The sequence below is a fragment of the Scyliorhinus canicula genome, chromosome 15 (assembly GCF_902713615.1).
Source record: "Scyliorhinus canicula chromosome 15, sScyCan1.1, whole genome shotgun sequence".
Lineage (NCBI taxonomy): Eukaryota > Metazoa > Chordata > Chondrichthyes > Carcharhiniformes > Scyliorhinidae > Scyliorhinus > Scyliorhinus canicula.
The window spans coordinates 44,722,521-44,736,967 of record NC_052160.1 but is presented as its reverse complement, the minus strand read 5'-3'; the positions used below and the strand labels follow the sequence as shown (position 1 = coordinate 44,736,967).

The following is a 14,447-nucleotide window of genomic DNA, read 5'->3' as shown; positions in this document are numbered from 1 at the left end:
GATAGTGAGAGAGGGAGGTGGAACATGGAGTCTCGCTCTATGCGAATGATTTACTCCTTTATATAATAGACCCATTGGGGGAAATAGCAGGAATTATGTGATTACTGGAGGAATTTGGCCGGTTCTCAGGTTACAAACTGAGTATGGGCAAGAGTGAGGTGTTACGATCCAGGAAAGGGGGCAGGAGAGGAGACTGAGGGAGATGCCATTCAAAGTGGTGGGAAGGAATTTTAGGGGCGAGATTCTCCCAAAACGGGAGAAATCGTAAAGCTGCCGTAAAACCCGGGCGGGTTTTACGGCAGCGCGCCCCTTCCCGACGGGGGACCGATTCTGGTCCCCGGTCGGGGCTAGCAGCCCGACGCCGTAGGCTCCGGCAAGACGGGCTTAACGAAAATCGTTAAGCCCGCTTACCGGAGTTAGCGCCGGCTGACGCGTCATATGACGTCAGCCGCGCACGCGCAGTTTGGAAGACTCCAACCCGCGCATGCGCGGGTGACGTCATCGCGTTTTTGCGCGAAACCCGCGCATGCGCGGGCCGGGTTGCCCCTCAGCCGCCCCGTGAATGGATACTGCGGGGCGGTGGAAGGACAAGTAGTGCGCGGGCATCGGGCCCGCTGCCCGCGATCGGTGCCCACCGATCGCGGGCCCATGGCACCCTTGGCACGGCCGTGGTACTGCCGTGCCAATCGGTGCCATGGTTATAAAAAGCGAGTTGGTGACGCCGTTTTACGAACGGCAAGACCAGGTGTGTTTGCCGTTCGTGAAAACGGCGGAAAGGGCTGGGACTTCGGCCCATCTAACAGCTGTGAATCGCTGCCGGCCGTAAAAAAACGGCGGCAGCGATTCGGGTCGGGACTTCGGCGGGGGGGTGGGAGAATAGCGGGAGGGCGGGAAAAATGTCGGGAAGGCTCTCCCGCTATTCTCCCACCCGTCGTGGGGGGCGGAGAATTTCGCCCATGGTACCTGGGGATTCAAGTGGCAAGGGACTGGGGTCAGCTTCATTAACTAAGTTTGGGCAGGGTGATTGAGCAAATGAAAGGGGACTTCCGTAGATGGGACGTGCTCCCGCTGTCATTGGTGGGGAGGGTACAGACTGTGAAGAAGACAGTACTCCCGCGATTGCTGTTTGTGTTTCAGTGACATCCAATCTTCATCCCCAAGGCACTTTTTAGGAAGATGAATGCGGCAATCTCGGGTTTTATATGGGCCGGGAAAGCCCCGAGGGTGAAGAAGGTCCTTCTTGAGCGGGGGCGCGATGAAGGGGGCTTGGCCCTTCTGAACTTTATTACCTATTATTGGGCGGCCAATAGTTCGATGATTAGGAAATGGGTATTGGGTAGGGGTTGGTGTGGGAGCGAGTGGAGGCGGCATCTTGCAAGTGCACGAGTCTGAAGGCTCTGTTAACGACACCTCTGCTAATCTCACCGGCTCGTTGCTCCTCAAATCCAGTGGTAGTGGCAGCCCTGAGAGTTTGGGAGCAGTGGAGGCAACACATGAGACTGGAGGGGGATTTGGTATTGTCACCGATCTGTGATAATCACAGGTTTGCTCCGGGGGGGCTGGGTGGGGGCTTTAGGAGGTGGCAGCGGGCAAGGATTGAGAGATTTGAGGATCTCTTCATTGAGGAGGGTTTCCCGAGCCTGGATGAGCTAGAGGAGGAGTTTGAGTTACCGGGTGGGAACAGACTCTGGTACCTGCAGGTACGGGATTTTGTCCAGAGGCAAGTTCCAAGCTTCCCTCACCTCCCTCTAGGGGGACTACAGGATAAAGTGATGTCTAGAGCAGGGGTTGGAGAGGGGTCTTGGAAATATATAAGGAACTGATGGAGTGGGAAGGAGTCCCAATCGGGGAGGTGAAGAGGAAGTTGGACGAAGAGTTGGGAGGGGAGTTGGAAGTCGGGCTATGGGAGAAGGCCCTGAGGAGAGTCAATGCATCCTCACCGTGTGCCAGGCTCAGCCTAATCCAGCTCAAGGTGGTCCAGGGCTCATATGACTGTGGCCCGGATGAGTAGGTTTTCTGAGGAGGTGGAGGACAGATGTGGGCAGTGCGGGGGAAGTCTGGTGAATCATGTACATATGTTCTGGGCTTGTCCGAAGCTGAGGGGATTTTGGCAGGGATTCTCAGATGTCATATCAGAGGTCCTGGAAGGGAGGGTGACTCCGAGTCCACAGGTGGCAATATTTGGAGTGTCGGAAGATCCGGGAGCCAGTGGGGGAGAGAGGCTGGCATTGTGGCCTTTGCCTCCCTGGTGGCCCAGAGACGGAGTTCGCTCAGAGTGGCAGCCGTTCATCGACTTATTTGAGGAAAACTGACCGTCAGCAGGAGGGGGATGGAATGGAGGGGAGGGGGAATGGGGAGGCATGGAAGTGAAGAATAAGGGAATCTAATATATGGGTAGCTAGGAGTTAAGGCGGGGGGAAGTTGGGTATGTTATTGTGGGGTTTTTGCGTGTGTTGGACCGCTCTTGTTTAGAATGTTAAAATGTTAAAATGATAAATGCCTCAATAAAATATTTTCTAAAAAAAAAATGTAGGAATGAGAGATGCAATTTTAATGTGTTTTGTTTCAGTAAAAAGAGTTTAAATGGGACATTTGAGACTGAGTTTATCCCAATCACTCTGAGGTCTGCAGAATGAGGTCTAACCAATGCTTTGTGTACTGCTTTGCTACGTGAGAAGTGAATGACAGCAGGGATTAGGTTTATGTGAGTTAATACAGGAAAATTCTCTTTCTTATTTTGACATTTTGAGAATAACAACTTCTGTAAATCATTATGGTTGTGACAGTTGTACTGAGCATTGTTCATTTCCCAGTTTACTGTTCAATAAATTTGACCATTGTTCAGTTGCCTGCCGCTGATTATGGAGCCACCTTTCTTTGAACTCAGGGGTTATATATATTTGACATTTGCACTTTACTGTGTGTGAGAGGGATCTCAAGGGAGGTCCTCTCAAATGAAAAATTAAATTGAAGACTGTTGAGATATGGTGGGGTTCCACAGATTGAAGGAATTACATAGGATATGGGGAGTGTTGAGGGACCTTTCTTGCATTGGATCAATGTACATAAGATGTAAACATTATTTTCACGTCAGTCACATTGTGCTGATCCACTTCCCCAGTTCTTCTGAGTCCATAATGTTCTTTACCGATATAATCCATGTTAGAACTCTCCAGACTCTAAGTCCATTTACATCTGAATATCCCCAGCTGTTTCTTCTAAGGCAGCAATTAAGAGCAGAATGATTGGTGTTCCTGCACTTCACGTGTGTGTGAGTCTGTTTTCTGGACACTGAGCAGCTCCTCCTGCATCATCTGCTGTTGGGATGAATTCAGAGGGAAACGTGTTCTCATTCTGCAGGAGGCAGGACTTCCTTCTCCATATCAGAGATTCAGTAAAAGACAAACGTGTGAGGCTGGTGCACGAGAGTTGATTGCCTGAGAAGGATGTTGATGTTAGGATCAGAAGGTGGCTGACCGGATTCACTGCTCTAAAAAATTATGCTGTAAGGTGTTTTTTTTTAAAGCACTTGAGGTGACGTTGAACCCAGGACTTTTGTTTCATCCTATAATCAGTACGGACATAGTAATAAATCTGTGACCATGGCTAAAAGGGAAAGTATTATGAGTCGAATGAAGAGGCTGCTGAGAAACCGAAGGTCAAAACATGGCTTGAGTCAGGGTTCGAATGACTTGCCTTCTTCACCCAAAGATTTCTGTAAGTGTCTCACTGCTATGAGCTCTTTCACAAATTATTTTTAAATCTGTTGGTTTACATTTCCATAGCAACCATGGCGAACGGCAGTGAATCCTTGTGTAGTGCAAACTTCGCAGCTTCAACAAGTAATGTGAAGAATCAGCTGATGTAAGGGTTTGGGGGAGGGGTGTTTTGTGAAGTATCAAATGATAACGTGATGTATAATCTACACAAACAAAAGACAGAAGACTTCATTCTAAAAATACTGCAAATTCTCCGGCGTGTTAGGTCCCAGGGTGTAGGATGTGGGTCTGTGACTTGCTAGATGTTGAGTTCCTCATCTCTTCTGGTCTGTCAGGAACACTTGCCGGTGGGATTGCTTTTTGGGACCTAGATCACGGATCTATCAATGTTAAAGCTCATCTTTGCTTAATTGAGTGAAAAGCATTGATTGTTATCAGGGAAACTTACACACCAAGTATTGAATATTAAAACTCATTCCTGTTTAACTACGAAGTCGCTCTCTGCCTAACATTTATAATGAAGGCAGCAATCTGTTTCTTCATAAACTGCACAAGCTTATCAGAGAAAATATCTAACTTCAGGTGACAATGCCTTTCCCATTTTAATTTTACTGTCGTCTACCATAAAATGGATTGAAATGCTTTTGATAGAAAACACAGGAGGACTTCAGCGACAATAGTTGATTTTGAACTACCTAGGATGCCTTTCACATCGGTGAAAGATTAGAATGCAAATTACGATCAAAACGAATGAGATCCTGTTCATGTTTATCTTTAAGACTGACACACATAAAAATGGGTCACATTTTAAACCCAAATGAATGAAAGTGGACGGTCTGCTCTATTTGCTTTCATATAATTTGTATTAAATTATGATACTCAATGTACCAAATTTCTACTTTCTACTGTATTATTCTGAAAATGGTTTGTGTCTATTTTGCATCATTCCATGGCATTAAGCGTTTTCTCAAGCTCTGTTCTTTGACTGCTCTTATTATATCCCCATCATAAAGGCACTTATCAGCCAGAACTATCACCCCAAAGAATTTCATACAGTGATTTTCTTTTTCTTTTGACACTCATAGGTTGTATAGAACAAAGCAGTGGAATTTCTGATATAGAGGTCAAGTTCTGCAAATTGTGTCAAATAAATCCTCCGATTTTCAGATTTTCCTTGCACTTGCCATTGTGGGCTTTTCCTTATGGGCGATTTGGCAAATGGAGCACAAAGAATCTAAATGAGAAACCTTGGAGCCTTTTAAAATTATAAATGTTGTATAGCTTAGCCCAGATATTCAGTGTGCACCTGGACCATGAGTTCACCTGACTTATTTGTATGAGGGAATGAGTGGGAAAGGAGGTGGTCCTAATTGAAGCTGAAGCCCACCCTCTTTTATAAAAGCAAAGGTGTCAACCTGCATGGAGAGAGGTCAGTCGAGGCATCCAACTTCCTAGCACCTATATATAAATAAGTAAAACATGTACCAACATAAGGAAGGAGGTGAAAGTAACTATACTATGTGCTCACATTCCCTGTCAGACTCATCAAGATTGATTCAACCGCTTTGAGAAGTTTTTATCACCACTGAGAAATACTACAAATACAGTCTTGCAAATGGCCACTGTCCTATTGAACATTCTCCTGCTTTGGACTAAGCTACAATACATCTGTTTATTAAAGGTTGAAGGAGAAGTGAAATCTAAGGTTCTGTTTATGGAGCATATGATTGAAAGCTGAGGTAGCTAGGCCAAGGTGTCCTTGTACTATTTAGTGGGGTCAACAGTTGTGGATGCAAAAGATAGCCCTGTTCTTCTGACAGCCATCTACTCAAAGTTTCTTCTCCCTCAAATAAATAGGGCATCACAGATTGCTACGCAATGAAGATGTTACGACAGCTTCCTGGATAATTGCCACTGATGTGCACAACAATTTTTCTGTAGTCAGATACCACCTTAATATTAATTGAGTGCAAACTCTTTTTTCTTTCATTTTTCTCATCCTGAATTTGAGCATCCTGCAAATTCAGTGTTTGAGGCTGGATACTCAATTTTGCAACATTGAGCTGGTCAAGGCAAAGTCCTCCTGGTGTCGCAAAATAGGTGGAGAGAAGATATTCTCTTATTTGAATAATTTTCAGAGTTGACATGCTCTTTTGCATTTGTGAACATCTTTGATATTGATCTATAAATAAATTACATGGCATCTGCAGAACTAAAATGGGCTTAACTGGTCTGCCATTATTGATAAATTCCACTTTTCTCACTCTAATTACCTCTTCACAGCATGACTCTGGATCCCTCCATTCTCTTTTGCCTCATGTATGCATCAAGTTTCCCCTTAAATGTGTAAATGTTATCTGCTTCAACCACTTCACGTGGCAGTGGATGCCAATTGTTGGGCTATGGTCTGATATCTAGTAATTTTGTCATGTTATATGCCAATCAGAAATGGGACTCTTGGGTTAGAGAGGCCCATTTATACAGATTTGGTTGGACATTCAGTTATTGGGTTGATAATTCTATTTCAGATCAATATTAGGTTAGAAACCATTCTGAAATGTAACTGTTTGTTTTATAGAGGTGTTTGAAGTGGGATTGTTGGGTTATAGATTGGAAATGAAAATCTCTCATTGGCTAGTTTGTAGTCGGATTACTGAATTAAATTTGCAGATGGTCTGAAGTGGAATTATTCACTTAAAAGTGGGCTACATGCTAGTCTAAAGGGAACTGAACATTTTATTGATAGATTAATTTCCAGATTATTTATCAGAACATGGCACCCCATTAGTTGCATCTTGCCAACCAGAAAAATACCCATTTATCCCAACTCTCTGCTTTCTGTTGGTTAGCCAGTGCTTTAGCCAAGTCAATAAATTACCCTAATCCCATGTGATCTTGCCTTGTGTCTTAATCTTTTGTGAAGCACCTTATCAAATGCCTTCTGGACATCGCAGATATACTACATCTACAGGATTCCCATTATTCACTTGGCTTGTTATATCTTCGAAAAACTCTAGCAAATTTGTTAAACATGATTACCCTTCATAAAACCATGTTGACTCTGATGGATTGTGTTTCCAAAATCTTCTGTTGTTACTTCTTTAGTAATGGATTCTAACAATTTTCCAACAAACGTTAACTAACTGGTCTATAGCTTCCTACTTTCTGCCTCCTTCCCTTTTTGAATAAGGGCGTTACATCAGCAATCTACTGGAACCTTTCCTGCATCCAGGGAATTTTTGGAATACTATAACCAATGGATCCACTAACTCTGCTGCCACTTCCTTTAAGAACCAGTGCCATCTATCAGGTCCTGGGGCCTGTTTTCCTTCAATACTAAAAGTTTGTTTGGTACATTTTCCCGAGGGATGATGATTGTTCTAAATTCCTCCCATTTTATTACCTCAGCTTAACCTGTTATTATTGGGATGATACTAGGATTTTCACAGTAACTTAATTGCAATGTTAATGTAAAGCCTACTTGTGACACTAATAAAGATTATTATTATAAGTGTCCTGTACCGTGAAAACTGAGTCAAAATAGTTGTCTGCATTCCCCACTGTTAACTCCCTGGTCTCATCCTCCAAGGGACCAATGTTCATTTTAGCTACTCTCTTCCCTTTTTATATACTTAAATAGAAGCTTTTGCTATCCTTTTTTATATTTTGCACCAGTTTTCTTTCATAATTTACCTTTGCTCTTTATTGCTTTTTTAGTAACCCTTTATTGATCTTTAAAAGTTTCACAATCATCCAGCCTACCACTGGTCTTTGCAAAATGGCATACCTTAGTTTTTGACTTCACTTTATCTTTAACTTCCATGCTTAGCAATGGATGTTTTTTTCCCTCTTACAAACTTTCTTCCTCTTTCAGGGATATATTTTAGTTGGGAGGAATTGAATATCTCCTTATATCTGCCATTGCTCAGCAGTTGTCCTACCTTTTAGTCTTCCTGCCAAATCTGTCCTCATGCCTACGTAATTACCTTTGTTTAACTCCCGAACCTGAATGTAGGACTCTAGTTTCTCGCCTAAAAATTCAATCATGCTATAATCATTATTGATTAATCCAATTATACATCTCAGAAGGAGGCCATTTGGCCCTTGTCCCTGTGCTAGATCCTCGAGAGAGAGAGAGAGAGCTGTCCAAATAGTGCCAGTCCCTGCTCTTTCCCCTAAACCCTGCAAAGTGTTTACAGTTCCCTTTTGAACATTATTATTGACTTTGCTTCCACCAACTTTTCCAACCTCGCAACTCCTATCATAAAACTCATCAAATGTTGCCTCTGGTTCTTCTGCCAGTCACCTTAAATCTTTGTCCTCTAGTTACTGACCCTTCTGCCACTGGGAGACGAGGGTAATGCTCACTAAGCCAGCATTTATTGCCTATCCCTAATTGCGTTTGAGAAGGTGGTGGTGAATCATCTTCTGAAATCACTGCAATTTGTCACAGCAGTTTTGATGCAGTTAAATGGCTTGCTAGATAACTTCCGGATTAATCCAGTAACATAACTGGATTAATCCAGTCACAAAGATGTGCCTGGATTGGCCATGATAAATTGCCCTTAGTGTCCAAAATTGCCCTTAGTGTTGGGTGGGGTTACTGGGTTATGGGGATAGTGTGGAGGTGTTGACCTTGGGTAGGGTGCTCTTTCCAAGAGCTGGTGCAGACTCGATGGGCCGAATGGCCTCCTTCTGCACTGTAAATTCTATGATAATAATTACTCTATTGTATCCAGCTCTATCAAAACCCTTCATGACTTTAAATACCTCTATTAAATTTCCCCTTTAACCTTCTCTGCTCGAAAGAGAACAGCTCCAGCTTCTCTAGTCTCTCCATGTAACCAAAGTATTTCATCCCTGGTACTATTCAAATAAATATCTGTACTGTTTAAGGCTGTGACATACTTCCTAAACCACCATACTCCAAATTAGCCACAACGCTCCAGCAGGGGCCTGAACAATGTTTCATAAAAGTTTAGCAAAGCTGTCCTGCAGATTTTTAAAAAAATAATTCATGGCATATGGATATCCTCGGGTGATTAGTCTAGGTCTTTGAAATACTAACCCAGTAAGATATAGCCCAGTAATACATTACTAGCCCAGTTACAATTGCAAGCAAATGAGACAATATTCTTCATAAAGAGACACCCCCTCATCCTCCAAACATGCCCCCCTTGGCCCCAAATGCCCTACCTACCAACTCATGCCAACCCCCTACCACTTATACCTTCCATGCCAGCTCACCTCATATTTACCTCAAGAGCCATGTTTTTTTTAAAATAAATTTAGAGTACCCAATTATTTTTTCCAATTAAGGGGCAATTTAGGATGGCCAATCTACCTACCCTGCACATCTTTGGGTTGTGGGGGTGAACCCATGCAGACACGGGGATGTGCAAACTCCACACGGACAGTGACCCAGGGCCGGGATTCGAACCCGGGTCCTCAGCGCCGTAGGCAGCAATGCTAACCACTGTGCCACCGTGCTGCCCTCAAGAGCCATGTTGAGATGAATTCAAGTTCTACAAATCTATTATCACATTCATTATGTTAAAAAATCTGCCATTCTTGAAAGACCATTCAAAACTTTTAAATTTCAAATGGTTGATCACTTTTATTCATGTCCCCCCCCCAAATCAAAGTCAAATAATTCTTTAACAGATGCTTTAAGCAGTGAATCAAATTGTGAACTTACAACATCGCTGGAGGGTTAATTTCAACTTTTGAAATCAGACAAGCTTTCAGAAAGGAGCCTTGGGGAAATGCCAACACCTATTGAAATTGCTGGAACAGAGAGCAGGATTCTCCTTAGCCCGATGCCAAAATTGGGATTGGCGATCGGGCGGAGAATGGCTTCCAATGACGGATTCGGGGCAGGCGCCGGTTTGACGACGGGTCGCGATGCTCTGCCCCTTCCAAATCGGCGTCATCAGGACGCGCGCAGTCGAAGGCTGTTGGCGCGTCATCAGCCGGCCCACCCGCGATGCTCTGTCCACGATGGGCCGAGTTTCTGACGGTGCGGGCCACGTGTGGTCCCAGCGGTCAGAAACCTGGCGTGCCGGCTGCGGACAGTGTCCTGCGCTGCCATACTCATTCGGGTCCATGCCGCTGTCCGGGGGGCTGCTGCAAGGACTGGGGGGGGGGAGTGGTGGGGGTGGGCTGTGGGGTCGAGGTGGTGGGCTAGGGTTCCAGCACAGCCAGCACCATGTTTTCCGGCGCGACTGGTGCTGCTTGTCAGGCCTGCGCATGCATGGCCCGGGGATCCAGCGATTCTCCGGCCATTTTCCGCACGACCCGCGGGTGTTCCATGGGGCGCTGGTGCTAGCCCCTCACTGGTACCGGAATCAGTGAGGAGTTCATGACTATTTTCCTGTCTTGAATCACCCGCAGATACTCCGTTGGTGCTGGCACTTAGCCTCAGGAAGGGAGAATTTCGCCCAGCGTGGTTTTTTGTTTTTAAACTCTCACTGACACCTGCAGCCTGTTTTATTTTCATTTTAAAGTTTGGAAATTTAAATAACTTCACACCATGACAGTTATTCACACCTTATCTGTTCTTCAACAAGAGTGTTTATGGTGACTCGATAAATGTATGACTCCCACACTGCAGGCAAGGCCCTTGTAAAAGCTAAATGGGATCTGTTTGAACTTAGCCAATAGGAAGCTCTTCAGAATAAAGCAACAGCCTTCTTATAGAAACAATGGTTAGAAAGAACACCTGCTCAAAAGGGGAAGTACTTCAGAGTTAATGCACGGTGAAGAGCTATAGAAACAAACCAGCGAAACCCTCCTTTGGAATAGTCTGGACCAGTTGATCAAGAGGCAATGGAGCATGACATTGAATGTAAACAATGCAGTTTAAAGCTCTTGGGCTTCTCAGCATGCCCAGAGGAGAATGAAATTATGCTTAACGCACGTTAAAGTCTTCCAACATATCAAAGGGAAGAGTTTCACCTTCACCTGACAGATCATTTATAGTAACATGCTGGGAGAGACATAAAGGGTTCCAATACATCAAAAAGAAGACTTTTAACTACAACGTAACATGCTGAAAGATAGTTTAATGATTTTCAGGCTACGGAGGGAAGAGCTACTACACACCCTCATCCTGGGAAAGACCACCGACCTGAGCCCTTCCAGCCCGAGCCCCCAACCCCCAAATCCCCTGAAGGACCCTGCCTGAGCACCCTGGAGGTAAGTGTAGAGAGGGTATGCACCCACCCCTGACCCCAGAGTCCACTGTGCCAGATTGACATTTCCAAGGTGCGGGGCCTGAGGGTGGGCTGAGGAGATGGGGAAGACCTTGAAGAGGGGGATATTTGGCGAGTCTATAATTGGGTGTTGCTCATTCCGGGGGAGGGGGAACATGCCAATGGTGGGGGCCTTGCTAGCGATTAGTGGGGCATGCCAGCAATTCGGGGAGTGGGGGGATTGCCTTGGCAATGACTCAGTAGGAAGAGGCTTGCCAGCAATTGGGGAGGGTCTGTTGCCATGTTATTCTGAGATTGGGACACCCTTTAAAAATGGCACTCCAATCTCTGAGAAGCAGGACCTGTCAAAGAGTTATGGCCCCACCCCTTCCAAGGCCAGCACTAAATCTGCCACTTTCTAAAAAGTGCTGTTGAATTCCACCTCAGCCATGCTGCCAGAGCCAGCAGGAAACACACCGGGCCGGAATTCTCCATTTGGGAGACTATGAGCAGGACTCGCCGTTTGGGAGACTAGCGTTCACCTGGGACTGAATTGTTGTAGTTCCCATTCCCATTGGGGTCGCTATTCGGTAAGAGAGTCTGGACATTCAAATGGGCCAGCACTCTGCTGACATGAATTCGGAGCAATTCCCAACTGCCGGGGACGGAGTTACCATGTACTCACTGCAGTCATCAATATGGCTCACGGAAGACCTGCCCCACTGAGGTTGAGAGTCCAAGGTGGACCCACAGCTCCATGCCAGTGAGGAGCGGAGGTTCATCCTCTTCCCCAGGGTGGGCCGCAGACTTAAGCCTGGTCTCCTGAATACTGCCTGGGAGGTGGTAGCAGAGGTGCTCCGTGCTGCCAACCTTACCAGGAGGGGAAAGCTGGTGTTCCAGAGGGGTGGGTGTCACTATTGAAGTCTCTACCCTGAGAGAGGCAGAGAACCAGTGAGGGCTCCAAAGGCCACAGTGCAGGTGTCCACTGGTTGGGATGAGCTCTGCTGATCACCTGCTTCCTCTGCAGTGGGGCCACGCTTCTGATGAGTGCCAACACTTGGTGGGCCCCTGATTGAGCCTGGCCATGCCCATCCCCTTGATGATAAAGCTGGGGTATGAGGTTGTCCAAAGGGACGGCATGGGTTGGCTACCAGATGACCAGAGGCCTTCTGAGCACTCTGCCGTGTGAGCAGCCAGGAGCCTGTAAGTAGCACCAACTGGTGTGTTTAAAACTGACAGACTGCAGCAACGACAGTCTGAGCCAGGCCACCCTTATTCCATGGGGGATACCCTTAGTCCACAGACTTGGCACCAAGTCACTCCCGACTACCGCCTCCGGCCCAGCCAGCCACTCCCAGCAAGCCTGACAGTTTTCAATGGTTTTTCAATCTTTTTTTAGCTTCCCCCTCTCCGTCCACAGCCATGGCACCCAGTCACCGTTTGCAAACACTTGTAGTTATTCACGCGAGACTTCCACCTGACAGGAAGGAGCATCGCAGAAGGGTGCAGCATGAAGTGTACAAGCTGCTAATCACATTTAAATGCCTGCAAATACCGGTTTTGCATGTCCCCGCCAACATGGGGCGTAAACTTCATTTTCGCCACTGGGGAGGGACCACAGCATGGTGCCAAATCGGCACTGGGAACAAACCTAGATTTCTGCCGGACGGCCTGGGCTGGATTCTCCAATTTGAAGATTTAAGTGCTGACGCCAGCGTGGGAACAGTGGCATTTTATTCCCGAAGAAATGACGTAAAAGCTGCACCGATCCTTCGTCTGGTGGCAGGCTAGCAGACACGCAGAGTAAAGCCCCCGGTTTTACCTGCAGATATGGCCAGAGAATTGCTATGACCGTGGCCTGCAGCGGCCGCGCAACGTGGCACCGAAAACTGCCCCCCCTGATTACAGGGGGGGCAAACCCCCGGAATGCCCCCGCCAAAGACTACCTTGCCCTCTGAATGGCCCCACCCCCCAACTGTGACGGCTCTGGACTCAGTCCGGAGACGCCACACCGGGTTCACGAAAATCAAAAGGATAAGTGTTCCAAGCCATCGGGAACTCGGCCCATTGGGGGCGGAGCATCGGGGGAGGGCCTCAGGTGACGTCCTGAGGCCGTCCTGACTGTGTGCAGTGTACTCTGTGAGTAAGCCATTTTTGAGAAGGCGGAGCATTGCAAAAGAGGCGCTGCCCCCGATTTCGGCGAAAATGGGGATTCTCCAGCCGATCGGTGAACATGATTTCGGCGTCGGCGGCTGGAGAATCCTGCTTCCTATGTTTTCCTGCTGGAGATGAATCACTTCTGATGTGTGCTCCCACTAGAAGCATAAATCAGAGGTGATTCACCATCCCTTGCCTTGCAAATTTATGCATCGCGAGGATTGTGAGGGATTCTCTCACAAATCCCACTATCAGGTCACCGTTTTGAACGTCTGACGGCTGGGCCTCCTCCACAATACAATTCTGCCTCACCTCCACCACAGGAGTTTCTGGGTCCCCCACACACACACATATGAGGGCGACCCAACCCCCCCCCCCCCTCCAGAGACCCCCATAAGAGATCCCTCCATTACACAGACCCCCACCAGAAATCCCCCATTAGTAAGCCCCCATAAGACAGAGACCCTCACCGCCCATTTAAGAGACCCCTGCCTGGAAGACCCCCATTACAGAGACCCCTGCCTGGAAGCCCACAATTACAGAGACTCCTTCCTGGAAGCCCTCCATTACAGAGACTCCATCCTGGAAGCTTGAGAGTAGTCCAGACAGAGACAATGAAAAAAAAAATCACTGTTTTAAAACTAACCTGTGCAATACTCCTGCTGGCTCAGGCAGAGAAAACATCCTAACATCACCTGTAAATTCCTAGAAAGGGAAAATCAGTTGGGTTTAAACCCCTCAGATCTTTGATCTGCAAGCTTTCATTCATACCAATGTGAAATTGAGACTATGATTGAAACCTTGCATAAACAGCCAGTTGTCTGAATTGTTTAATCACATTTCCCTTCACCCTTCAGTGGATTTCAAGCAGTCGGCTGTGAAACTAATCACAATGTTTATAAACATCTTTAATTGACAGGTTTGATACCACATCAAAGGCAGTTAAGTGCTTTCTGCAGAGAAAAAGAAGAAGTAAGAGCACTTAACTGTCTTCTCCGCTGCATTGGAAACTCCACTACCAGTGGCAGGCAGTGGACCATCCAGCCCCAGTTTTCCCGCTGGTGCCAGCACTTAGATTTGATCTAGGAGAATCATGACCTAGGTTTCCCTCGCGTTTGAATTCTCCTTTTTTCCCTGGGCAAAAATTGGATCGGTTGGTACCAGGCCGGGATGTCAGGATCAAGGTCCCAATTGCTATTTTGGAAACTATTATGTCTCCATCACTCCCATGATCATCTGGGCCTAAGAACCCAAGCAGTGACCTCATTGGGTTCCAAAAACACCTCCCCAAAACTGACTTACACCTGTCATGACTATTTTCATTTTATTTTTCTTAAACAGTTTTCTTATAAAGTTTCTTTCTTTGTATTGGATTCTA

The 14,447-nt window shown here is 46.4% G+C and overlaps 1 protein-coding gene across 1 annotated transcript in view; it reads left to right on the top strand.

The window, feature by feature from the left end:
- The first annotated feature begins 3,294 nt into the window (after positions 1–3,294).
- LOC119978118 (delphilin-like) overlaps positions 3,295–14,447 on the top strand; it is a 202,580-nt gene continuing 191,427 nt past the window's right edge. Inside the window, exon 1 of the mRNA XM_038819519.1 lies at positions 3,295–3,717. Within this exon, the coding sequence (XP_038675447.1) occupies positions 3,603–3,717 (115 nt within the window). The 5' untranslated portion in view covers positions 3,295–3,602. The remainder of the gene's footprint in view (positions 3,718–14,447) is intronic.